A 26,047-nucleotide genomic window follows, 5' to 3' on the forward strand; every position below is an offset into this window, starting at 1 on the left:
GTGTCTATACATCTACATCATTGTGTTACTCTTTTATTGTACAATCCCTATTATATTTGGATGCTTTGTAAAAAAAGAAAGAATAATCTATTTCATTTGGACACCCTTTCATTTATATAAATGGATAATTCTCTTCTCTGCATTTTTCATGGATCTTACCATTTTACAGACTTTGGGTGTTGTGTATTACTTCAATATAATAGAAATGCACTTGCCATTATTTTCAAATTGTTATGCTCCTTTGCAACAACCTCTGGCCTTGTTAATCCATTTTTTCTTTCTGTTTTAACCGGGCATCTACTGTATTGAAAAATCCTTCAACTAACACTTAATACTTGGTAGTATCCAGTGTTAGAACTATGTAGACGTATTGAAATACTTTTGTAAGCCGCCATGAGAGACTTTTTGGCTGAATGGCGGCATAAAAATCCTTAAATAAATAAATAAAAATAAAAATAAAATGGATGGGGCTTGAGTTCGTTGTGTTCACTTCAGTGAATCTACTCTAAGTAGGACTAACATTTGATTCCACCCACTGTATGGGGGAAGATGGTGAGTAGGAACCTTCCATTTTGGGGGATTCTAAATTCTTCAGACAAAATACCATTTTTACAGAACCTCTCTATACATTTAAAAATATATCTTGTCAGAGGTTCATTGCTTTCCAATGAGAAAGTTTCAGCTGAAGACATCTGTGTAACTCAAAAGCTTGCTACATTGTCCCATGAATGTAGTTTGCTTTTTCTCTCTGCTGTTTATTATGCTCCCTTCCCCTCTGTTTTCTCCCAAATCCAGGGGCATTTTCCAGCCGGGCTTCTGCAGTGCTGCTGAATGTGTCGTGCCCGTGGGAGTGACTGCCTCTGCAACAGGGATTCAGTGCTTCATAAAGCAGCGCAGATCGCCCTGTTCCAGAAACTGGTGTTTCTGTTCCTTTGAACTTGCTTTATGAGGTATCAAATCCCCGTTGTGCAAACCTCTTCCTTGAAACAACCCGCTAATTGTAAGCTGCGTGAAGCAGGGACCTTTTTTCCTTGTGAAACTCTTTTCAAGTGCCACATACATTGATGGGGCTTTGCAGGCAAACTTAGAACACTTTTAATTTTGTATATGTAATTTTTTATGCTGTATTTATATTGTTTTTTATTACTTTGTGAATTGTTGTAAAGCACCCAGAGAGCTTTGGCTATTTGGTGGTATGGAAATGAAATAATAAATAATAATAATTGGATTTTTCCCCCCCCCGCATGGCTATCTTTGCTTTTGTTTTGATGGTGCAAGTTACCCTGAGTTGTTGGGTAACCATGATTACCAGCTAGGCCGCAAAAAACCACTGCAGCCTTTTGTCCCTCCCTTTGCGCACCCCAGTCCAAATCTGGAAAAGAAAGCCCGGCACAACAGGAATTTGGATGCAAAGGTTTATTTCTCTGCGTCTCTCACAGTGTTAAGGCCCTTCCTTTGCTCTCGTTATTTACACATCGGATCCAGCCTCGGCCAGAATCACTAGGAATGTAAACGAAGTACAGAGGTTTGCAGCGAAGGGAATGGGGGGTGAATGGATGCCGGTCCATTTCCCCCTCTTTTCTGGACTTACAGAATCCAGCGTCTTCGAGGCTTGTAGGGAGCAAGGCCGTATCAGCGAGGCTGAGCGGGAACGTCCTCTGAAAAGTTCCCCAAACCTCCCCCTCCCCACAAGTCAAGCTAACCATTCTTTCCAAAAATCTCCCGTTTGAGGGACAACGCACCTCCACCCCCTCACATGCAGTGTCCGAGACATTCATTTTCCTTCACAATGCTAGTTCTCCTGTGCCTTGGATCGCTCACTCTTATATTAATAAAGCAAATCACATTGTTAGCCAAAGGAAATTATGTTGGCGGGGACGGACGGACTCCTGCCTTCCCATAGATTCACGCGCCTGAGCACTCAGTTCCCAGAGTCGGTTGTGGGATGGGAGGTGACCTCCACCATCCTCTCTTGTAAAGGCTTCGTCGCCGTGCTGGGTTTGGTCTGGTCTGGTCTGGTTTCCCCACACAGCCCTCAGCTTCAGGTGCTGACCCCGGCATCCGAAGAGAAGACCGAAGAGAGGGAACGGCTACAGGGCAGGCTACCGCCCATCACCCGCCACTGGAAGATGCTGGTGTCCTTGCCCCCCATGGAGATCAGGTAGCCATCGTTGTGTGTGAAGCGCACGTTGGTGACGTGGCTCCCGTGGCCTCCATAGACGTGGCTTGGTGCCTATGAAAGATAAGGGGTGTGTGTAAGGCCTGGAAAATAAAACCATCGTTATGAGAACTTTGCACCTAAGGCCCGTGGCCCAAGTCCAGACCACCTTGGTTTGCGATTCAGCCGTCCGGGGTTCCCCAAACAGCCGCAATCCCTTCCCACCGGATCATTTAGTGGTTTTACGGCTTTTCTGTGTCCCCTCCCCTCCGCTGCCACCCCCCATTCTGAAAGGTTGAAATGCCTCCCCCTAAGGCTTGACAGCAAAAGCTTTAAGCTAATACCCTATTTCTTCGATTCTAAGACGCACTTTTCCCCCCATATAAACATCTCTAAAAATGGGGTGCGTCTTAGAATTGCGGGTGCGTCTTAGGGTTTTTCTTTCTGTTGGCGGTACTGAAATTAGTGTGCGTCTTACAATCGATGGCGTCTTACAATCGAAGAAATACGGTATATACTGTTCTTTTTTGTCGCAGCCCTTTTTGCCTTTGACTCTGCCCCCTTTTGGCCACCACCAGAATGCGGCCCCTGAGAGCTTCTCCGAAATGGAATTCTGCCCTCAGTCTGTAAGAGCTTTAACACCCAGGCTTTAAGCTCCACGAGACGTTCAAGAGCCTAGAAATGCCCTTAACCCCAGCTAAGGGTAGTTGGGCTGGCATAGATGCAGGCGCGGGATAAGGGAGGATGGTGGAGTCTGAGCAGGCAGGACAGTTCCCCCTTGAACTGTCCTGGCTTCTATCTACGCCCCACAAATACACACTCCATTTTGGATCTGAATTAGCTCTTGACCACACTCGTATCCCATCCCACTCCCTTATACCTTGGGCTTGGCACACGGATACTGGAAAAGGTGCACCTTGCAGAAGTCATCGGCTACAGCTACCACACGCTCGTGGTGGGAGCGACAGAGTGAGTTGATGTCAGTGCCGTCCGAGCCATCGGGCCATACCCCTGTGAGCAACGCGGAGAGGGAAGACAGACAGAGGTACGGAATGAGTAAATTGGCAAACAGGGGGAGGGCATGGCCGCAACCTGCTGAAAACAAGCAGGTTAGCTTCCCAGCGCAAACCCGTTCCTCTGATCTTGCCTCCAAACTCACCGAAGACGTGAAAGCCCAGCACGCAGGTATACGAGGCCCATTCCCGGTCCCTGTTCTCAAACCGATTCCTCAGCAATTTGCAGCCCCCGGCCACATCCCCTGCAGACGAGACACACGGAAGCCAATGAAAACGTCGCAGAGGACAGCAAACTGCCGCGAAGCAAGGGGCCAAACTGCCGCGATCAGTCCTCAGGACTGGATTAAGCTCAGAGACTCGCATCTGTTTCAGGGACCCTACCCCGGTTTACTCTATCTTCAACCAGAGTACTCCTTATCGCAGGAATAAAGCAGCGGAATGACGGCGTAATGCCCTTCAAGGCAGAAGTCTGCAGTCTCGCTTTGTTTTAGAGAGGGTCACGATTCAGAAGTTGCCACTTCAGGGGTTTTCATCTCTAGACAAGCCAATGCGCAGTCCTCTATTCCATTAGGCACGGGACTTTACTGTTAAAAATCATGCACGGCGTGGAGAAAGTGGATAGGAAGGTATTTTCTCTCCCTCTCTCATAATACTAGAACCCAACGGGCTCATCCCATGAACGTGACTAGTGGGAGAATCAGGACACATAAAAGGAAGGTTTTCGTCACACAGCGCACAGTTGAACTATGGAATTCACTCCCACAAGATATGGTGATGGGCCTCAATTTGGATGGCTTTAAAAGGGGATTAGACAAATTCCTGGAGGAGAAAGCTATCAATGGCTGCTAGTCCTCATGGGTATGTGCTACCTCCAGTCTCAGAAGCAATATGCTTATATATACCAGTTGCTGGGGAACATGGGAGGAAGGGTGTTGTTGCACTCCTGTCCTGCTTGTGGGCAGCTGTTTGGCCACTGTATGAACAGAACGCTGGACTAGATGGACCCTTGGTCTGATCCAGAAGGGCTCTTCTTAGGTTCTTACGAACTTACAATACAGGATTTCATAGTCCCCCGAAGTGGACATGATGAACTTCCCATCCTTAGACCAGTCCAGATGTGTGATGAAACTGGAGTGTCCCTGGAGTGGTGGTGGTGCGGAGCAGGCACAGAAAGAGAGAGAAAGTGTGGGTTAGAGAAGGCTTCTGTTCTGATTTTGTTTTCCCTTTCGTTCTTTCCTTATTAGCTGCTCTAGAGTTGAAGCAGTCAGAGCGGCTTAGAAAGGCCATGCAAGAAAGCAAGAAAAAATCACGATTAAACAAAACATAGCAGAGTCGAATAATAACAACACCACAAAATAATAATGACACCACAAAAACAGAAGACACATTGAAAACACCTAAAAGTCATGGGGAGATTTGAGGGTTGGGGAAGGTGAGTTGAAGGCTGACATGAGCGTCCGATCAGAATTCAGGAAAAGAATGTCTCGACAAGCAGAAGTTTAACTGCCTTGCAAGTGTAGCAACTTTGTCAGTTGCGTCTCTTCCTTCCTCCTCTCCCGCCCCTTGACGTGCATCGATCCCCTGTTTCTGCTCACCGTGCAGCGTCCAAAGCGGGTGTATTTATGCTCACTCTCCTCCACGCTGTATATATAGATGAAGTTGTCATGGGAGCCGATGGCCAAGAACTCACCATCTGGCAAAAAAAGAGAAAATCAGGCTCAAAGGCAGAGAAACCGAGTAGGCCGCAGGAGCGGCCGGACGAGGAAGCAAAACAAATCCAGAATTCATCGATAGGTTTAATTCTACTCGCAGAGGCTTGAATCAGGATAAAGAATTCCTATCACACTGTGCACGTGTTGATTGGCTTACCTAAGTACCAGGATGTTTGTGTTAGTCTTTGGCTATCGGGTAGTAGAGAAATGTAGTTAGTTAGTAAGTAAATAAATTTATCAGCAACCGTTGCCTGTGAATGACCTGATGGTTCCTGCCAATTACTTCCTGCTTTTAATTTCCTTCTAACCTCACTGTTTACAATTCTTCTCCCCCGCCCCACTGCATGTACCGTATATCAACCTGAAACTCTGCGTCATGCTTCCCGCGTACATGGAAGCTTATTTCAGAATAAATGGGTTAGGGTGCAACCCTACGCATGTTTCGAAGGGCTTCAAAATAGGAGATAAATAATACACCATGGTGCCATCATACCTTTCGTAAAATTAGGGTTTTTCTTTGTAGTTTTTGCTGGAAACTCATCCCTGTATGAAAAGCAAGCAAAGGGACCTAACCTGGTGAATAGCGCACCACAGAGAGCTGTTCATTCCCGTCTGTGTAGCCCGACAACACCTGCTGCGTCTCTGTATCCAGCACGACCCATCTGTGGGGAAAGAGAATCTCTTAGTGGCTGTTGACCACCAAAGGGCATGGGCCGTCAAAACAGGCTTCTGTTCTTCTTTCTCAGCCTTGAGCAGCTGCATGAAGAGCTGAATCTGGTGAAGTTTTCCCTAACCTCACACCTGCATGCCGGTAAATGGGGGGAGCTGGAGGGAAGCGTCACCTGTTCCGTTTCTGCTTTTCATGCAGCGGCACGGCCCTTAACAACTACGCAGGGCCGCCTTTCCGAGCGCACAAAAGCTGGAGGCAGGGGAGGAGAGCAGGGGAAGAGGAGGAGACGGGGTGAGGAAGTAGTTACCGTCCGGTGCTGAGTCCCACCGTGACCACTTTCCCGCTGGGGTGGAAGTCGGCGCACAGCCCCGTCTCCTAGGGAACAGAGAAAGATGGCCCGTGTGAACGCTCTTGTTCGTACGATGACTTAAGGATGCAAGACTCAGTACAGCGGAACCAGCTCAGTACGTTCAAAGCATCGAGCTGCCCCGTGGAAGAGGAAGAGCACCCGATTTTGAAAAGAAAAAGGGGCAAACGAATGAGACGTACAGACACCCACCCCACCCTCATGTTTCAGCATCTCACAGCACCTACCCACCGGCGCTTTCCTCACCAAATGTCAGCGGACCAAGAGAAAGGTAGGCCGCAGGGACGTAAGCCAGGGCCTTTTTGATTTTGAAACTGGATACACACATCTCCATCTGTGGGATGTTTAAACACACAGAACTGCTGCTGAACCCCCAAGTTACGACGCTGCCTTAGAGAATTGGTCTATCTAACCCGGTATTGTCGCTAGTGGCTCTCCAGGGTTTCAGGTGGAAATGGCAGAGCTGCTTTGCCGGCAGAAAGTCACAGTTTCAATCCTTGGCGTCTCCAAGCAGGGCTAGAAAAGCTCCTTCCTGAAACCCTGGAGAGCCATTGCTGCCAGTCAGTGTTGGCAATATTGAACGAGACAGACCAAGGGCCTGGCACAGCTGCCTATGTTACAAATAACAACAGCAACACAGCTAAAATGGACAGGCTCTAGGCAAAATGAAGAACATCACAGGTTTACAATAAAGTCAAGACCCTTCAAGGAGGAGGAAGAGGAAAGTAAAACGATAACGAGGCTGAAATCAGGATAGGGTGGATTTATTAGGTACTTATAGTGCAGTTCTATGCATGTTTACTCAGCTGTAAGCCCTACTGGGTTCAATGGGATTTACGCCTTGCAGCCTTCGAGTGAGTTTCAACCAAACAACGCCATAATATTATTTACATTGCTGATTCCAGTAAAAGCTCGATGCGTTTCAGCCAGGCGGTACATCAGCAATTCTCACAACTACCTGTCAGCTAGAATAGTATATCCCCATATTACAGATGGGCAAATGAGACTGAGGCTGGATCTATGCTCCTGCTTTATAGCGTTATTGAAGTGCCCTGAGAAGTGTTGGGGCACAAACCACATCCCAGATATCGCTTTCATCGTGTCACTTCCTGCTTTTTATTCCACATTCGTAAAGATTTTACACAAGGTGTAGATCTGGCCTGAGGGAACACAGTTGGTTTGCATCAAGGCCAGCAAGTGAGTTCATGGCTGAGCCAAGATTGATCAGAAAGGCAGAGGTGTGAATTAATGGATACTGTTGTTTTTATATTGTTGTTTTTATGTTTTTGATGGTTTTAAATGTTGTATATTTTTACTGTTTACTGTTTTTAACTTTTGTAAACTGCCCAGAGAGCTTCGGCTATGGGGCGGTATATAAATGTAATAAATGAATAAAAAAATAAAGCAAAGTGAATCAAATAATTTAAAATCGAGCACTGTCTTGTACTGCTTACTAGGGTGGAACGGGGGAATGGGTGAGTCCCCTTCTGGTCATTCCTGCCTTGCTAGTCATTCTGAGGCATGGTCCACCAAGAGAAGTCTACATACATTGAATGTGCTTCCCTATTTTATTTTATTTTTTAAAACTCTGTCCAACATAGAAAACTAAGCATTTGGGAGAAAGGTGCCAGGTTCACCTTTTCCTTGATATGTTAGTTTTTTCATTCTTCCCCTCATAGGGAAACCCTGAAAAGATCTGCTCTTCCAACTACAGTAAGATGTGGTACAATCGGGGGAAAGTGAGCAATCTGTGTAGATCAGGGCTGGTGCAGCGCATGTGCAAAAGCCCAATTGCACTGATTCAATCAGAAAGAGAGAGAAACGGAAAACAAAAAGGAAATGAAAGGGATGAACAAAAGTGCAGTTTCCACAGGGGCACCCTACATCAAAGGTGAGGAATTTGAGGCCCTCTGGTAATTGCTGGACCGCAACTCCCATCAGCCCATTAGGGAACTTTTGTGACCATAAGAGCTAGAAACTTGGCATTTAAATATACGTTTGTATCCGAAAGCTAAGATTCTCGGGAAGCCAGCTCTTGTGTCGGATACCACATTGTGCACCACCGCGGAATGGTGTCATATCCACGCCCCGGGCCTGTGGATCCCGTTCCGAGGCCAAGCCGCGTGTTCCTTCCCGCCAGGTACGGTACCTCCAGCGTGACGCTCCAAGCCAGCGCGTGCTCCCCACCATCCCACATGCAGAGCTGCCTGTCGTAGCCGCAGGTGACAAAAAGGTCTCGCGAGGGGTGAGTGCCTAGCCCCCACAGTTCGTCCGTGTGCCCCTGCAAAGGAAGAGAGCTGAGCAACGGGCCCGAGGAGGAGGAGGAAGAAGAAGTGGCCAGGGAGGGGAGGTGCTCCTGCAGCCGGCCAGCCAGTTCTGCTCACCTGGATGATGGGCCGGAAGCCATCCGCCAGCGTCCCCCGCAGCAAGGCATTGCGCGTGGTCCCTACCAGCAGCTCCCCGCCGTCGCCCTCTGCGATGGTGCGGACGGCACCAAACTGCTCCGGGATCTAAGTACGAGGGAAAGGATCTGTCTTAGATACAAGTAGGAGGGTGTCATGTTTCGTCGATTCATCAGTTAGGTCCATCGATTAAAAAGCTATGCTTGGCTTCAGAAGGTGCCCTCGAGTAATGGGGGGCAGACCTGGTTCACACAATCAAACCACCCATGGTTAACAAACCATGGGTTGTTGGACAGCACACCGGAGCGAGCTGGTTTCTGCCCACTCGCTTCCACTTTCCTAAACACAGGAATGCCCCGTTTTTGAGCTGTTGTCCTGACTTGTGAACCTGGCACTCTGGGTTGTTTAGAGTTAAACAACCCAGAGTTTAACCCTATGGATGTCACAAAAACAACCAAGGCACGGGGGCATTCCTGGGTTGCTTGGGAAAGTGGGAACAACACGCAAACGAGGGGCAACACGCTTTCTCACTGCCGTGACTAACTGCAGGTGAACTTCTTCAAAAAATGTGTCATAGCGTTTTTGGGTCTTCATACTGCTGCTGGCTTTTATTCTGCTTAAAACTCTTAAAGGCTTGACATTATGCTTCTAATTACGTTGTGGTGTTTTATGGTTTTAATTTTCATGAATCATCCAGGCAGCTCTGGCGATTGGGTAGCCTAGAAGTACAATAAAGGAACAAACACTCTAACTTGGCTAATAAGGCAACCCTATTAGGGTGTGGGGGGTGGGTGGGAGGAATATCCGAGGTAGAGAGAAGCTGCCAGAGCCCTGCCAGGCTCCTGCCAGCAGGACAAGAAGGGAGGGGGGCAGCTATCAGGAAAAGACGTTTATCATATCCAGCGCCAGCGTACTTCCCCCAGCTCCAGGGGTGTGTCAGGGAAGAGGAAGGCGCTGGATTGGGCAGAACACAGGAACCAGTACCCGGGATTCTGGTGTCACCTTCACATTTATCATATGTCGGATGCGTGAGTCTGAAGGTTTATATTCTATAGTATATAAGGTGACCTACATGGCTTGGGACCGCAATACCTGATGGAACGCCTCTCCCGACATGAACCTACTTATACACTGCGCTCAACATCTAAGGTCCTCCTCCGAGTGCCTACTCAGAGGGAAGCTCGGAGGATGGCAACAAGGGAGAGGGCCTTCTCGGTGGTGGCCCCCCAATTCTGGAATGATCTCCCCGATGAGACTTGCCTGGCGCCAACATTGTTATCTTTTCAGCGCCAGGTCAAGACTTTTCTCTTCTCCCAGGCATTTTAACAGCATTTAACAACGTTAAGTTTGTTTTGAATGGACCCCAGAATTGTTGTTTTAAATGGATACTGTTGTTTTTTATACTGCTGTATTTGTTTTTGATGGTTTTTAAATTTTGTATACTTTTTCATGTTTCCCATTTTTAACTGTTGTAAACCGCCCAGAGAGCTTCGGCTGTGGGGCGGGATATAAATGTAATAAATAAATAAATAATAAACCTGCCTTACACTGAGTCAAATTCTCCGGCCATCTAATTCTGCATTGTTAACCCAGGTCTGGCCGCAGCTCCCCAGGATTTCAGTCAGGAACTTTTCCAGCCCTGCCTGGAGAAGCCAGGGATCGAACCGGGGACCGTCTACACGCAAAGCAAGGGCTCTACCCAGGGCAAAACCCTTGGATCCCAGATCGTATTTGGAGCCTTTCTCAGCCAAAGCCCCCTACACGAGAGAGTGGCACAGAGCGAGCCCCTAAACCAGGCAAGCGATTCAGAGCGGTTCTCACCCTGACCCAGCCGCCTCCCTTACCTCCACCTCCTGCAAGACGGTGAGGCTGGGGCTCCACTGGACCAGGCGCCGGTCTTTGCCGCCCCCGCTGAGCACCGAGCCATCCCGGCACAGGCAGAGGGAGAAGATGCTGCCTTCGTGGGCCCGCGTTTGCTTGCTGATTTGGTATGTCTCTGCAAGGGGATGTAAGAGGACAGCTCAGGAGCCCGGCACCCAAGGCTGGTCCAGTTTATCCTTTCCCCTAAAGGCCAGGAGGTGTGGGGGATTCCTCAGAGGTCAGCACCTGGCTTTCCCCGCCCTGGCAGCAGCCTCCTGTCCCTCCCCCCAGTGTACCTTTCGCCCCCTTGCCTAGGGTGCGGACGTCAGCAGCCACCCTGGCCCAGGTCAGGATGTTGCCCTCCGAGTCTCCCGTTAGCACATCGCTGTTGGTGTCGAAGACGAAGCACTGGATGAACTTGGGCTTCTTGTATTTCTGGAAGAATCAAGGAAGGGGAGAGGCTGGTACCACAAAGGCCGGGGAGAATCAGGTGCATTTCTGCATCTCCAAGGTTGCAGGAAGTCAGTCTTTTATCCCATCACCACCTTAACCCTGGTTTACTTAAGCTATCCCTACTTATACTCTAAAGCAGCATTTAATTTTGCAGTATTTAAGCAGATAATCATAATAATCCACTACCACACAGGATAAAATGCGGAAGCATAGCTGCGTAGGACGACACAGGGAGAAGAAAACAGAAAGATTAACTTGAACACAGCTAAGCATCTAAAACAGGGGTGGGGGACCTCCGGCCAACGGGCCTCATCTGGCCCGCGGAGGTTCCGCATCCAGCCTGCAGAGCTTCCTTGGGTTCCCCTAGGGGGCGCCATTTGGCCTTGAAGCCCCACCTTCTGGAGGAATCCTCCCTGAAGGAATTTCTGCTGCTATCTCTGAGCTGATACTAGACTCCCCTGAGTGCCGCTCCCACTCCCGATTCTAAAAAGACAGGCAGGGCTCAGTAACGAAGAGAGATTCAAAGCCAGACAAAAAGAGTGTTGGGGATGGACAAAGAGAAAATCAACTGACAGCGGAGGAAGCAGTAGTAGGACATGGCTTAAAAGCAGGTCAAGAGCAGGCCTCAGAATCTGAATGCCACATGCTTGTTATTGAGTCTGTTTTCAAAGGGTGCCTCTGAGCATGTGCCGAGTCTTGCTTCCACCACCACCCTCGCCTCCCTCAGATCCTCCACCCTGCCAGTGACCCTTGCCCTCCCTCCCTGATCCAACATGACCTCACCCCAAAGATGCCCTGTTTCTTCGTCAGGCTGTTTCCGCTCCATGTCCAGAAATAGACGTGAGATTTTCCGGTGGTGATTATGTTGCTGCTTTCTTGGGGATTGAACTCCACCGTCAGGACAGATTCATTTGTGCTCTATAAGGTGTGATGAGGGGAGGGGGGGAGGAACGACACAGGTGGGAGGGGGAAGGCAGGAGAGACCGGGGTGATGGGGGCAATCAGGGCACATTCCCTGATGGTGCAACGAAATGTTGCAGTGTGGATAGTGGAGGCTGGGGGGCTCCGATTCCAGTGGGGATGTGAATCCATTCTGGGTTTTAGTCAGAACCAGCTAGAACTCTAAAGGAGCTGTTCAAGGTGCTGAATCTATTTTGGGGGTAGGGTTCCACATGTTGGACAGCTCCTGCAGAATTCTGGCTGGTTCTGACTGAAACCCAGAATGGATTTACAGCCTCACTGAAATCAGAGCCACCAGCCTCCACTGAGTGTGCGAGTGCTCAGGCTCAAGATTCCAGCCGGCCACGTCTTCTTCCAGGGCACTCCATTCCGTTTTTCCTCCCCCATGGTTTTTCAATCTCCTCACCGCAACAGCCAATCAGACAATCTGTGCGCACTGAACGTGCTCCCAGAAATATCACCACACCGTCGCTGTTTTTAACCCGGCCCACTTAGCAAGGTCAGGGTCCTCTGCCCCGGAGCTCAGGCTGCTTCGTAACGCTCACCTTGATTTCGGCCTGCTTGATGCCACGGGCACAATCCCAAACAGACAACATGTGTTCATTGGACTCGTCTATCACGCACAAGTACGCCCCTTCATCCTGGAGGGGCGACAAACACACACATCAGATGCTAGCTAGAACTACCGGTATTCCACAAGCCAATACAAGGCCCACCCCACCCCACCCACACAGGCAGGGGACAGATACGCAGGGAGGTGGCAACACTCACGGCCGTAGAGAAGGCGAGGGAACCAACACCTCTTTCAAAGCTGCCCAACCCAATTTGTTGCAGCGTGGCAAGCGTGGATGAGTCCCAAATGTGAACGAAAGGCTGCAGAGGCTGCAAGAAAGGGGCGAAAAGGAAAAGGTCACCAGCGCAAGGCGTCACAGCTGAAGGGGTAAAGGTAAAAAAACAGAGCAGTATGCAGAAAGCAGCAGATTATGAACCCAAATGGACCACCTCAAGAGACAAAGACGTGATTTTTAAAATCTTCTGCTTAATAATGTTTGCGGCTTTCCTGAATGGCTTCACACCTGTGTGGTTGTTTGATTTCCAGGCGCGCACATACACACACACACACACACACACACTGGACGTTCCTGACGCAGGGCATTCGTTGTTTGCATCTCGCTGAGAGACGACGGAGAAGATAATGCTTTGCTTGCACCTTGCTGATTGGAGGAGAGGGAGCATTCCTGGTATCAGCTTTCAGCAACCGGGTGCCTGCCACATGTTTTAGATCACAACTCCCAGCATCCCCAACCATTGGCCCCGCTGGCTGGGGCTAATGGGAGCTGAAGTCCAAAATTTCTGGAGGACACTAAGTTGGGGAAGGAGGTTTCCTCGTACTTTTACTGCAAACGAGGAGGCATGAACTAGCATGCCTGGGCTACACTGTCAGCCGCTGAATCAAATGAAGAATTTTCCGTTTTCCTGAGGCATAAAAATCCTGCGGGTTTTTTAAAATACAAAGAGGGTGAAGTATTGAAGCCGATCTTAAGCTTTGGTTAAGCTTGCTTCCAGCCAAAACAGTTTTAAACCCATAAATCCGGAGGACCTCAGAACGCTCCCGACATGGCGGGCTCACCTTGCCATCTTTGTCTACACCAGCCATCTGCCCGGAGGCAACGCGGACTCGGTCAGGGTGCACGGCCAGGCTGAAGGAAACAGGGAATTGTTAAGAGGAAGGATCACCCGGTCCCATCCCAGTCACTTAAGCTGTGTACGCACACAGCCCTGAAATGTAAGGCCGGTTAAGGGCCTACGACACCCAGCATTTCCCAGCCAGCGTTGTCGGGAATTTTTCTGCCCAAACATGCATAGGATTGCATCCTTCATAAGTCATAATTTAATCACACTGTGGGTTGGGGGGGGGGGGGGGACGACACTCTGGTCAGTGTTGGATCCCCCCACTTGTTGAGCAGGCCCAGGAAAAGGCTTGATTTCTGGGAGCCTTTCATGCAGGGAACGCCACAACTGCTCACCAAATTCAGGCCATGGCCCCAGCACCAAAGGCCACTATGATGTTCTGGTTGGTCCAAATAAAGGCAATTCGCATGACCAGGGCCAGCGTCAAGAGGAGGCATGGTCGGGCCCTGACCGAGGCCCCGCAAGCCCAGCAGGGGCTCGCTGACAAGAACACCCCCCTCTGGAGTTGCTCCTCTTCCTTTTCCCCACTGCACTCTGCTTCCTCACCTGCTTCTCTCCTTAGCCCAGACCACCTTGGTGGCGAGAAGGAGGAACAGGAGACGCCCTGGCCTCCTTGCTCCCTGGCTCTCCGCCTGTCAGACAAGCAAGCAGGAGCCGTGATGAGGAAGAGGAGGAGAACAAGAGCAGTTGGTGAAAATGGCAGGGGGAAGATGAACTCACAGAGGGCCCATGGAGGGCGCGTTGCCCTCAAAACCCTGGAGCCGCTACTGACCCTGACTGTGGCTTTGGTTCCCCCCGTCCCTATTGGACGGACCCGGCTGCTTACAACGTTCATCTGCTTTTTGCACCTTGTGCGTAAGTGGGAGAGGGCCTCTGTTCCCACGTCTCCTGTGCCATGAGAGCGGGCAGGCGGCTGCTGCCAGCCTGTACGTGGGCCATACTGGAGTGGTCAAGGAGAGGAGCTTCTCGCGGCCCACGGAACTCACCAGCGCACGCAGTCGGTGTGCCGCAGGTAGTGTCGCTGCGTGCGCCGCTGCACGTGATACAGCACGACCACGCAGGCAATGAAGTAGACCAGCTCCCCCGACGTCAACACGTAGAGGTTGGAGCGGCAGTCGCGGCCCCGGTAGCCGTAGCTGGGCTGTCCGTCAAGGAGCACACGCGGAGCGGGGGGATCCAGGGAGGCCCACCACCCCGCCCCACTGCACCGGGAAGCCACACCATTGCTCTAGAACTGTTTCCGTTGTAGCCGCCTCGGGGTGATGTCCGAATGAAAATCAGGCAATAGATTCCATACATAAATCAACAAAGGAGGCCTGAGTTTCCAATCCCCGCTCAGACGCAAAACTTCCTGGGGACCTTGGTCCAATCACTCTCAGCCTAACCTGCCTCGCAGGGTTGTTGTGAGTATATTGGGGGGGGGGGGACGACACCATGTAAATCATCATGAGCTCCTTGCAGGAAGGGTGGGCTAAATGTCATCGGACTGCAAGTGCTAATGTGCCCATATTTGGAGGAAATACATTTTGGGCCAGTTTGGGTGGTGGGGAGAGGCGGTTTGAATCCACGAGAGCTGCTGCGCTTTTTTAGGAAGGGTGGGGGAAAGGGGAGGGGGAGCGCAGCTCCCTTCCTCAGGGAAAGGATACACCCAGTCCAGCTGCAGTTTTTCGGCCGGCAGCTCCATGCGCAGCTCGTCGTAGTTGAGGAAATCGGAAGGGATGTACATGGTGATGGGGCGGCCACGCAGGAACATCTTGGTGGAAAGTCCTTCTAAAGAGTGGGAGGGAAAGGGTGGGGGCGTCAGCAGAGCCACGAGGCACAAATGCCAGCGCCCACGTTGCTCCGAGAGAGGGGCGTGGTCCGGCCATGCGGCCTCCAGACCTCCCATCCCTGCATCGCTCCGTCCTTCCCACCATCCATCCATCCATCCATCTACAACAGGGGTGTAGAACCTCAGGCCCGGGGGGCCACATCCCAGATGGCCACACCTCCTTCCCATATTCCCCCCAACTCTCATGACCATCTATTTATTCATTTCTATGCTGCTTCCCCACACGGCTGTGCCCGAAGCCGCTCACCACATAACAAAGGAGCAACAGTAAATATCATTTACAAGGTAACAGAGATAAATATAACAATATTTTAAAAAATACAACAGAAACAATTCCAAATAACCCTAATGTTGGCCGATAAACACATAGCAGAAATATCAATACGTATGATATCCATTAAAACAACTAAACGGAGCATGAAACAGGAAAGAGGATGAAGCACCATACAGAACTATTAAAATATATGAATAAATCTTCATTCTACAGTCAGGCATGGGTCGAGGGAAGTGGGCTGCAGGAACTAAATGCACCCCATTTTCAGGGGGATAATAATCCCTCCATGTAGAAAAATAGCATGTTAGGAAGACAGGACTCCTGTTTCAAGATCCTCACCTAGATTATAATTCCCACGCCGAGTGCTCCACGGCCCTGCAGAGAGGGGCAGAAACGTTAAAAATATTCTTAACATGTTTTTGATTTTACTGTAGGTTTAATTCTATTTTAACTTTTGTAATTTATATTTATATGTTTGAATTGTACACGTTTTAATTTTGTAAACCGCCTTGAGTCCCAGTACTGGGGAAAAGGCAGGATATTATTAATAATAATAATAATAATAATAATAATAGCAATAATAATAATAATGGAGGAAGCCTGAACCTATGGGAGCTGAGGCCATCTCCACCTGCAGAAACACACCTAGGGCTGCTGCGTGAAAACACTGGTTCCCGCGTCTATCAGATACCACAACGTCTCTTTATTAAGGGTTTGAACGTACACATTTCAACATGTGCTAACTGGAATTGATACGTTCAATCATGTCAGCATGCTTTTCTTTTCTGGTTTGGTTTTGCTTTGTTGTATTGAAATTTACAATATTTAAAAAAAACAATCACAACTCCTAGGGCTGCTGTGGCCCTGGCTAGCATTTCCCGTCCTAGCCCATGCTGTACCTGCAAAGTGGCCATTTTTTCTCACCTGGCAGGTGTCTCTCTCTAAGCAGGGAATGGGTAACAGCCTACCATTACACATGCACAGACATACACACATATACACTTTGAAAGGGCAACCTCTCAGGTGATTGCGTGCTGCTGTTGACCTGACTACAGCCACTACCTGAATGATTTATGAACCTGCTTTACCCCAGAACAGCCCCAGTGCCACCTTCTAGAGCTCACCTGGACTGAGGGAGGGATCCTTATTTCGGCTGCAAGGAGAAAACAGAGCATTAAGGTAGCCAACCAAGGTGTGAGTGTTGTAGGTAGCTTTTGGGGAGTGGTTAGAGTGCAACTTTGGGATAAGATGGTGCATCTGAGCATGCACAGAGTTCTCCCCCCCCCATCCCAGCAGAGCAAACACAACTAAATCACACACATCTCCCCATAGAAGAACAAGGGAGGTGCACTGGGTGTATGTGCGTGTAAGCACTATAGGTCGCCACCCAAAGATAAGGTGGTGGCAACCAGAGAGAGCACGGCCTTCTCAGTATTGGCACCATATTTGTAGAATTCCTTCCCCAGGAGGCTCTCTTGACGCCAACGTTTTATATTTTCAACACCAGGCAAACATGTTTTTTCATCTCCCAGGCTTTTCAATGTATTTATCGATTCTCTCTCTCCCTCCTCCTCCTCTTATGTTGGTTTATTTGTGTACACATTGCTCTACAGTAGAACAACTGGACTGATGCAGTGTGTGTGTGTGTGTGAGTATGTGAGTGTGTGTGTCTCACTTCTCAAGACTGCTGGAGCGGTTGAAGAGGTTCGCTGAGGATGCCGCCTTCTTGGAGAGCTGCTGCTTGGTTCGGGAGGGTTTGTCAGAGGAGCTGTTTCTTCGAAGTCTGGAAGAGAAAAGCGGGGTTGGGGGGACACGGAAGCCATTTCACAACAGTGTTGTGGATTTGCAAAGTGAGAAGACGACCTTTTCTCTAGGCTTTTGTGTGCAGCTGAGTGGATAAAGATGTTTCTTTAATATGGGCACAGACAGCTGGAAGAAGACGCTTGCTAGCCTTTGACGGCTGGTGGCTACCAGCTATTGGAAAACACCCCACTTACGTGGGTGGGGGGCTGAGGAAAAGTGTCCAGGATAGAGTTGGAATATTGAGTGCCTGCGTAGCCTTAGTGGTTAGACCCCGATTCAAATCCCGGCATGGGACGGATCTGGCCCGCAGACCTGAGGTTCAACAGCCCTGAAGTATGGGACAGGGAAGGATAGGAAGGTAATAAATCAATAGGCGGAGACAGAAGTCTGGATTTTTCCAGCTGAAAAGCAGCCCTGAGGTGTTTCAAGGTCATGCCTTTAGCTTTCGAGGGAACCAATGCTAGTTTGCAGACAAGAACTCTCTGTCCAAGTGCTTTCCCGTACCACGTGTGTATTTTGTAAACAAAACAGACAGCACAAAACACCAGAATAAATCCTGAGCCCGCTGGCTCTCCTTGCAAGAAAACCAAGCCTGGTGCAAAAACTGCTTCTGGGTGCAAAATCAGAGGGGGAGAAGGGGAAGGAGAGGCCCTCATCCTCCAAGGAGGTGAAGCAAGCAGCAGCAGGCCCTTTCCTCCCCGGGAGGGCTCTTCCCGGTACTTGCAGTGCGGGGCCCACGCGCTACCCACAGCTGCAAATAGAGCCTGGTTTATGCCAAACCCTCAATTCAGCCAAGAAAGGGGCGGGGAAGGCCGAGCAAGCAGGAAAGAAGCCCAGGATGTAATGGGAAGGGAGGGGGGCACAGGGCAATGAATGGCCTCAGGCAGCCTTCTCCCACCGGGTGCCCTCCATATGCCCTGGACTGCAACTCCCATCATTCCCAGCATGCTGGGAGTCACATTCTGGAGGGCACCCGGCTGGGGAAGACTGCTATAAGGCATGATCATCCATCCACCCAAGCCCAGCTGACAGGCGACAGAATATTTTCCTCTCCCCTCCGCATTCCTTTTTCCTCGTGGGTCATGTTCTTTTCTCGTTCTTTTTTTAAGATTCTTTTTAAAGATTTTATACTGTTGTTCTTACGTTTCTGATGGTTTTTGAAGTCTGTATACTTTTTCATGTTTACCATTTTTAACTGTTGTAAACTGCCCAGAGAGCTTCGGCTATGGGGCGGTCTATAAATGTAACAAATAAATAAATAAATAAATAAAGATTGTAAGCCTGCAGGCAGGGACGGTCTCCTTTTACACGTAAACTGTTCTGGTGGCCTTTTGGACTGGGGAGCAAGATTTTTAAAAAAATCTTTCAAATAAATAAATAATAAAACTTATTAAACTTGAAAAACATAACGAATAAAATACATTAAAATATTCTTCAGACTCGACTGATTTTAAAGAACGATCCTTCACTCACAGCTCTTTCCTGCTGGTCATCAGGCTCTGCACTGCCGGGACAGGGGAGGCGGTGCTGCTGCTGCTGCTCCCTTCCGACGGAGGCTCCGGGGACGGTGTCTCCTGCCCCGGCGGCTGAGCCGTGGGCTGGGACTGCGCCGCGCTTGGGCCTTTGTCCGTGCCGTCTTCAGGGGGAGGTTCGCCCACATCTTGAGCTTCTTGGAGACTAGCGCTTGGAAGACATTCGCCGAGGCCGTGAACCAGGCCAAAGCCCTGGTCTCCTCCTCCGTCGGCTGACAACTCGAAGGAGTTCTTCACCGGCTCGGGGGCACCTGTGTCTGCTTGGCCCTCGGCGCATTTTGCCTTCCCAGTACTGGAAGGGGCCTGGCCTGGTTTGCCCCTAGCAACTGAACTCTCGGTCGCCTGGTGAAGCTGCCCGTTGCTGAGACGCTGGCCCTGCTTCGTCGCCAGGACGGTGGACTCCTCGGTCTGCGTCCCAACGCTGACCCTTGACCCTGGTGTCTTCTCACGGCTTCCTAATCGCTGTGCGGCAGGTGAGCTGCAAACCAACGACCACCGCGCCGAGTTAGCTGGGGAACGGCAAGTCCTTTCCCTCACCCTTGTAAACAACCCTTACCAAACACGTCCCTCAAAATAAAATAAAACAAAATCCAAGCTGCCAGATGTGTTTCAGACCGCTGAGGCTTCTTTCCAGATGGTGGGGTTATATCAGTAACACAGAGTGGCCTGGAGAGAATCCAGAGGTCTGCACTGAGAGGCCGGGAGGTCCAAATTCGAACCTCCGCTATTTTGTGAACTTCTAAGGAAGAAATATGTCAGCCTCAAGGTCTGTCTTGTCCGGGATCCTATTCCGACAGCTGCCAACCAGCTTCCTCTGGACACTCAAAAGCAGGAGAAGCAGCTGATGGGTCAGTCCCTGGCACCTGCTACTCAGGTACACTGCCTCCATCTCTGGAGGTTCTATTTAGTGATGATGGCTAATGGCCTCCATGAAGCGATCTTTTTTTTTTAAAAAAAGGATTTACCTCAGAAAATGGCCACATCGCCATATCATATTCCAGTGAGCCCATTAAGACTCAGTTTTCTCCAACCTGGTTTCCTCCAGAGGTCTTGGACTACAATTTCCATCAACCATCAAGAGTGTTGGACCGGGTTCAAGTCTCCGCTTGACCCTGATGCTCCACAGGGTGACTTTGGACTGGTCCCTGACTCAGCCTCACTTACCTGACAGAATTGTTGTGGGGATAAAAATGGAGAGGAAGGGGGTCGCGCACGCTGCAGCCTTCATTCCTTGGGGGGGTGGGGGGAATGGTGGGATATACATGTAATAAATAAACACACAAACCCTGGCCATTAGCCATGCTGGCTGAGGCTGATAGGAGTTGTAGTCCCCCAAATCTGGAACGACCCAGGTTGGGGAACGTTGTGCCAACTAGTCCTTTTCTTTTGTCTGTCCTGAACCTAAAGCCATCAAATATTGGAGAGATCCGCAGCTGGGAAGGGGCTGTTGGTGCTGCTCCCCCCACCATAACTTTTGCTGAGGTTTCGACTGGAGCAGTACCTGGAGTCGCTGGAGAGGGCAGGGGGCAGAATCCAGAGGGCACCGTTGCCTTGAGGGAGGACTGCCTGGTCTCTGGCATCCAGTGCGGTGGAATTCCCTGTGGAGAAACACAATTTGTCTTCCCTACAACAGACTGACGAGCCTCTGCAGCAGATTCCCCACCGCTTCTTACCCAACAACTCCAGGTTTCGGAAGCCTCTTGAACAAGAGGCTCTGAGCGAGCCCGCCTCCTGGCCAACGACACCACTGCCCACTTGCTCACCCTCTCCCTCTTGGCCCAGTCCGTTCCACCAAGGGTGGCGGCGGTACCTGGCATACGTGGGCAGCTGCCGGGGTCCCACCGCCCCAGCAGGGCCCGCCACCAACACCTACCGTGGGCCCTGCCTCAAAAGCTCCAGTCCGCCCCAGGGGGCCGGGCCTAGCTGCCATTTTAGTTTCCCACTATGTTTCAGAGTGGCACTACGTTGGGGGCACCGTGGGAGCTTAAAATGGGGGCCAGACCCAGAAACACAGTGCTGCTTGGACACTGCTTCCTGTCAGGCACACTGACCTAGAAGATATGCCCCTCACCCGCCGAGGGGGCTTTGTCTAGGGCCAGCTCCAACCTAAGTTACCTGCCCAGAAGGTTTTGAGGGGAGGCAGCAAGATACCCTCCATGGCCCCCTCCCTCAGTGAATCCACCTTCTGGTTGCCAGCTCCTCCTCCACACCATGGCTGCCACGTGCTTGCTTGGCAGGGCAGAGAGCCAGGGTGTGGGCCCTCGGCAGACGCCCGACCCTGCCCACGTTCTCCACCTACACACACACCCCATTTGCTCCTGGCGTTTCCCGACAGCCTCACCTTCAAGGAGCTGTTGCCTGAGCAGAGGGATCTGCCGGTCGTACAAGCTGAGCCTGCGTAGCGCATCAGCCAGCGCAGACTTCACCAGCGTCAGCTCCTCTTCCTGGCTCCGCAGGCGGGAATCGAGGTCGGTGAGCCAGCGAGGGTCACGAGGGACGCTGTTGCTATCCAAGAGGTTCTCACCTAGCAAGGAGGAGGAAGCAGCCAAGCGATGAGTAGGCCCAAGTACCGAAAACCAGAGCTTTAGAACGCGAGCCTATGCGTGTTTAGACAGAAAGGAAGTCCCACAAGGCCCAGCATCCCCCAGCCAGCCAGGCTTCAGATGACAGGAACTTCAGATTGTGGCAGGGATCAGCCTACCTTTCTGGTTAATAGCTACTTACGCATTTCCTCCCAAAATAGGAAGTGCATTGCAAAAAAACAGAGGGCAAAGGAGAATATGGATTTGTATTCAAATTTGCATGTGCTTTTATATTTATATATGCAAATTTAGATTTGGATCAGACAGCCCTTCAAATAGAGGCCATTTTTCAAATAGAGGACTATTCAGCCCTCTCTTACCCCTTTCATGGCCTCCCTAGTACCAGTAGCCCCGTATCGAGAGGGTCACAGCGCTTTCAGCCCAAGGGCAGAATTAAATTCCGGAGAAGCTCTTGGGTGCCCCATTCCAGTGTAGGCAGGGGCTGAAGGCAAAGGGGCGGGGCTGAAGGCAAGGGGGCGGAGCCAAAATTTTAAAAATATCCTTCTGTAGCTCTTACTGCAACTAAGTAAGCCTCAGGAGAGAGGCATTCAACCTTCTAGAGTGGGGGGGGGACTGCACAAAAGCCGGGGAACTACCAAAGATTGGTGGTTTGGAGAAAGGGGCAGGGCCAGGGGAAGGGGGCGTGGCCATCTGGTTGAAGCTGGGAGGGCCGGATTGCCCCCCTCTGTCCTTAAGTCCCCAGCCCCTGCCCTGTATAAAACACAATCGTAACTTCCCCCTGACCAGCAGCTAGGGCCCACTTGCCTCTTCCTAAGCAGGGGGCAGAATCCCGGCATAACCCCCCACCCACCCACCCCCTCTATCCTTCCCTTCTGCCCAATGATGACAGGTTCTGTGTTCTCCTTAACATCTACGTACACCCAGCGGAGCGAGTCCGTATTTATTACATCTGCAGACAAAACACACACCTTTTGCCAGAACCCACAATGGCCACCGTCTATAATTAACGCAGCAGAGAGAAACGTTACGGTTTCCCAACCTGGGGGATGATGCCACAGTTCAGGGAGGGAGGGAGAAAAGGGAGAGGCCTGTTTGGTTCACGCCGAGGGCCTCCTCCGGCCTCCATCTTGCAGGCACCAAGCCCAGCTCTTGCCTCATGCCCGGCCGGTGTTGTTTGTGCTGGCAGCAAAGGACGGTGGCAGTTGGGAGGAAATGGCTCCCGCCTCAGACATTCCTGACACCACCGTCGGCTACAGGACACGGGCCCAGCGGCCAGGCCCACTGCCCCTGGCGGGCTTGGGTGAGGCAAGGCGGATGGGTGTGCAGTGCCAAGGTCACGTCTAAGGATGTTGCCAGGGGTGGGGTGGGGGACAGAGAACCACAGCTGTGCACACACTTGAGATCACTAATCTCAGCCAGTCACTCCTTCGTACCTTTTTCACAATCGAGACAGTTAGCAAGTTGGTGAAAAGTCAGGAATGTGGTCCCTGCCTTCCTTCCGCCTGCAATTCAGCCCTTGACAAGACCGTTCATGTCCAGACGTACGGAGGGCAGACAGAAGGGTCTGAGGGTTTATCTCAACATACATCGGCCGCTGCTTCTCCATCCCAAAACGCATCGCTAGGTGTAATCGGATACCTGGGACACCGACTGCTGGCTAATTCATTCCGGCTGCACACCTTCATTTTGAGACTTAGGTCTAGGTAAAACTGAAGCCCTGGCCTAGCGGCGCTCATCATGACAGCCCCCATAACCCCCTCGCCCCCACTTTCCAAGGAGAGTCCGAAAATACAGGCAGCTGTGTTGATCCACATCAACAAACCACTTCCGGCAGCTTTATCTCCAATAACAGCAGCTCTTTTGCGAAGCGAATGGATCTTGATTCAAGACCAAGCCACCCCAAGATACGTGGGTCGCCCACAACCGTAGATTGTTGCAGGGAAACCCAGAAACACCTCCGCCCCACTACTATGAACGTGCTCAGAGGGAACAAGGAATTCTGTGGGGCTGCCGGATGATGATAGCGGCCCTGCCAGTCGAAACGTCCGGGGGCTGCATCTCAGCAAGCCCTGACTGCACTACACCACGGCTCATGATCACAACATCCAGCCAGATTTGGGGACTTTCCTGTTCCTTCCTCCTTCCCCTGCAATTCGCACCACTTAGCCTGATGAAGAGTGCCGGAGACCTCAAAAGTTTGCATACTTTTGCAGAACTTTTGTTGGTCCTAATAAAGGTATTGTCCAAATGTCGATTCTGGATCCCTCCCCCTTTATGAACCAGCACGGGTGGTTTTTAAAATAAATGTAACCATAGATCTGTTTCAGAAACTACACATGTAGTTGGGTGGTATATAGATGGGAGTCCACCTTAGGCAACCTAAGTGCCCCATGGATGCCCTCGTGGAGCTCTTTGGTGGGCAGAGAGAATACAAAAAATTACAAAATTTTTGAAGAAAGGAAGGCCAAAGAAACTGGCCATGTTTGCATGTCATTGTAAACCATCAATCCTGACTTAATAAACCACGTCCAAAGTTGGTTTAAAATTGGCTTACGAATCACTATAATCACAGGCTCAGACTTGAAAGGAAGCTGTGCTTAATTGCATTTTCCTGCTTTGCACCTTCTTGGTTTGTTTACCTGCTCACCCGACTGCTTGTGCACATCACGGTTACTTAATCCAGGATTGGTGGTTTACTGGAATGTGTGAATGCCACACTGACACCAGGAGATGGCAGAAAGCCACGCGATGGGAAAGACTGAGAGGAGAATTGTAGGTCAAGATCTCACTGAGAGCCAGCAGGCCTTGCCAGTAGGTGCACAACACACGAGAAAGACCTGTCCATAACTCTTGTATGAATTTCAATTTATAGAAGTAGATGTAAACATAAAATAGCATACTCGGCTTGTTTTTTTGAAGGTACCCAAAACCAGTTGGAAGTTATGCAAAGAAAACACAGGGAGCTGGCAATCTTGCTGCAATGAAGCCGACCAAAGTGTTTTCCAGTCTGAGCCAAGAGTAGCTTTGCAGGGGTTATTTTCTTCTTGAAGACCCCCCCCCCTTTGATGAAACCACAGTGACGCCCACCAATCTCCCAACCCCCCAGCTAGCCAGGACTTGGCAGCTAAGACTGAGAAGTGGGTGGCAAAGAAGGCCGCTGTCCAACATTCAAAGGATGTGGGACTATAAAACAGGCTAGGATCTGAGGAGCCGGTACAAGAAATGGAGATTCTTACTTGAGGAGAAGGGCCCATATACCCTTGTTTTTTTCTCCTCCTCTCTCCCAAAGAGCACAGAAATCGGACATGCTTTAAGGAGAAATCATACCCGAAAACAGGCTCTGCTTTGTCCAGTTCCCCTTCCTCCGCATGCTCATTCAAGAGGCATGGTGAACAAAAACACATTTTTTTTCCAGTGACCTTTTCAATTTACATCCCCCATCTTGGACAACCAACTCAGAAGAGGAAGAGAGAAGGCAGGAAGGCCTTGGCTGGACAGAGCTGCCTGCCTGCCGAAAGTCAGACTGCTGGAGTCAGATGTTGGAGTCCCAAGTTCAAATCCTCACTCTTCTGGTCCCCTGTAATATCCGCAGGATACTGCGGAGAACAACTCTTGGATCACACTTACACACACACGCCTTCACTGATGCCCTTAAAATTATTTTCTGCTTGCAACTGACGGTTTTTGGTGCCACATCTTTTGAGCTATGAGGTAGAAGTCCAGAGTTCAAATCTCAGTTTAGTCCTGAATTCAACAGGTAGTCAATAAGTATGTAAGTGGTTTCAAACACTTGTAAAGTTATATATAAATGTATGTGCTGTTATTAACACCGTAACGTCCTCACAAGGATTACGGAGGTAACGTAACGTTTGTGGCGCATTTAAGTTATCTATCTATTCTCCAACCCCCTCCATTTTTTCTCTTTTCTTCCCTCATCTGCTAAGAAAATCATGAAGTCTAAATATAATTTGTTATTATGAAGGACAATAAAGTAAACCTCCAAGCAGCCAATAGCTCCCACCTACATTTTTGTCTCTGTAAAGTAAAGGGAGAAAAACATTAACTGTACTACCCTCTGTCTATAACTGGATTTAAGTTTGGTGTGTCTTTTGTTTGTCTTGGTATTTAGAAAATTAATAACATATTTAAAAATAAAAAGATGAAAGAAACTCCTAGAAGCAGCCGCCATTTTTGCCCCTTCCTGCTAACCTGACAGGGCCCTGGGGGATTTCTACAATGCTCCACACCCAAAAACCAAGAAAGGAACCTGGGATTTCTGGATTCTTATCGCCTTCCCCGGACTTTGGTGTATTGTGCTGTGTGCATATGTGTAGAAACCAAAGCCAAACGCCAGGGCATCCTTTTTCTCCATTTCGGGCTCTGGAGTTCCCATAGGAAACATCACCCCCACAAATACACACACCCCACCCTCCCTGCTAAACATGTCGGGTGACATTTTTGGGCAAGGTGCTCATCTTAGGAATTAAACCTCTGGAGACAGGCGCCTCCCAGGCCTCTCCCTGGCTGCATAGCAAGCGCAAGAAGAGAGAGGAGGCAAGTCATAGAGTGTCAAAAGGAGAGCACCCGTCGTGCATCAAACCACGGCATTTCACATAATGGCGGGGGGTGGGGGGTGTCACTTTATTTCAAGCAACACAGATCACAAAAAAGTCAGTTTGTTTTGAAATCCTTATGTGGCAAATGTAGCCTGGATTAGGCCATGCTAGTAGGGCCCGACTGGGTTTTTCCCAGGATGGTCATGTGTGGTTCAGTC

The 26,047-nt window shown here is 50.1% G+C and overlaps 1 protein-coding gene across 1 annotated transcript in view; it reads right to left on the minus strand.

Annotated features, from left to right (window-relative positions):
• Positions 1–1,401: 1,401 nt before the first annotated feature.
• The window catches only part of EML3 (EMAP like 3), a 28,598-nt gene continuing 3,952 nt past the window's right edge, over positions 1,402–26,047 (minus strand). Inside the window, exons 2-24 of the mRNA XM_063146091.1 lie at positions 21,072–21,254; positions 20,232–20,328; positions 18,672–19,208; positions 17,071–17,178; positions 16,520–16,548; positions 15,735–15,770; positions 14,937–15,060; positions 14,277–14,426; positions 13,229–13,298; positions 12,370–12,480; positions 12,144–12,239; positions 11,422–11,556; positions 10,482–10,620; positions 10,170–10,321; positions 8,308–8,433; positions 8,073–8,204; positions 5,864–5,931; positions 5,460–5,548; positions 4,770–4,867; positions 4,226–4,313; positions 3,318–3,416; positions 3,039–3,169; positions 1,402–2,233 (exon numbers count right to left, since the gene is read on the minus strand). Coding sequence (XP_063002161.1) covers positions 2,042–2,233; positions 3,039–3,169; positions 3,318–3,416; positions 4,226–4,313; positions 4,770–4,867; positions 5,460–5,548; positions 5,864–5,931; positions 8,073–8,204; positions 8,308–8,433; positions 10,170–10,321; positions 10,482–10,620; positions 11,422–11,556; positions 12,144–12,239; positions 12,370–12,480; positions 13,229–13,298; positions 14,277–14,426; positions 14,937–15,060; positions 15,735–15,770; positions 16,520–16,548; positions 17,071–17,178; positions 18,672–19,208; positions 20,232–20,328; positions 21,072–21,254 — 2,990 coding nt within the window. The 3' untranslated portion in view covers positions 1,402–2,041. The remainder of the gene's footprint in view (positions 2,234–3,038; positions 3,170–3,317; positions 3,417–4,225; positions 4,314–4,769; positions 4,868–5,459; positions 5,549–5,863; positions 5,932–8,072; positions 8,205–8,307; positions 8,434–10,169; positions 10,322–10,481; positions 10,621–11,421; positions 11,557–12,143; positions 12,240–12,369; positions 12,481–13,228; positions 13,299–14,276; positions 14,427–14,936; positions 15,061–15,734; positions 15,771–16,519; positions 16,549–17,070; positions 17,179–18,671; positions 19,209–20,231; positions 20,329–21,071; positions 21,255–26,047) is intronic.

The sequence above is a fragment of the Elgaria multicarinata genome, chromosome 21 (assembly GCF_023053635.1).
Source record: "Elgaria multicarinata webbii isolate HBS135686 ecotype San Diego chromosome 21, rElgMul1.1.pri, whole genome shotgun sequence".
Taxonomy (NCBI): domain Eukaryota; kingdom Metazoa; phylum Chordata; class Lepidosauria; order Squamata; family Anguidae; genus Elgaria; species Elgaria multicarinata.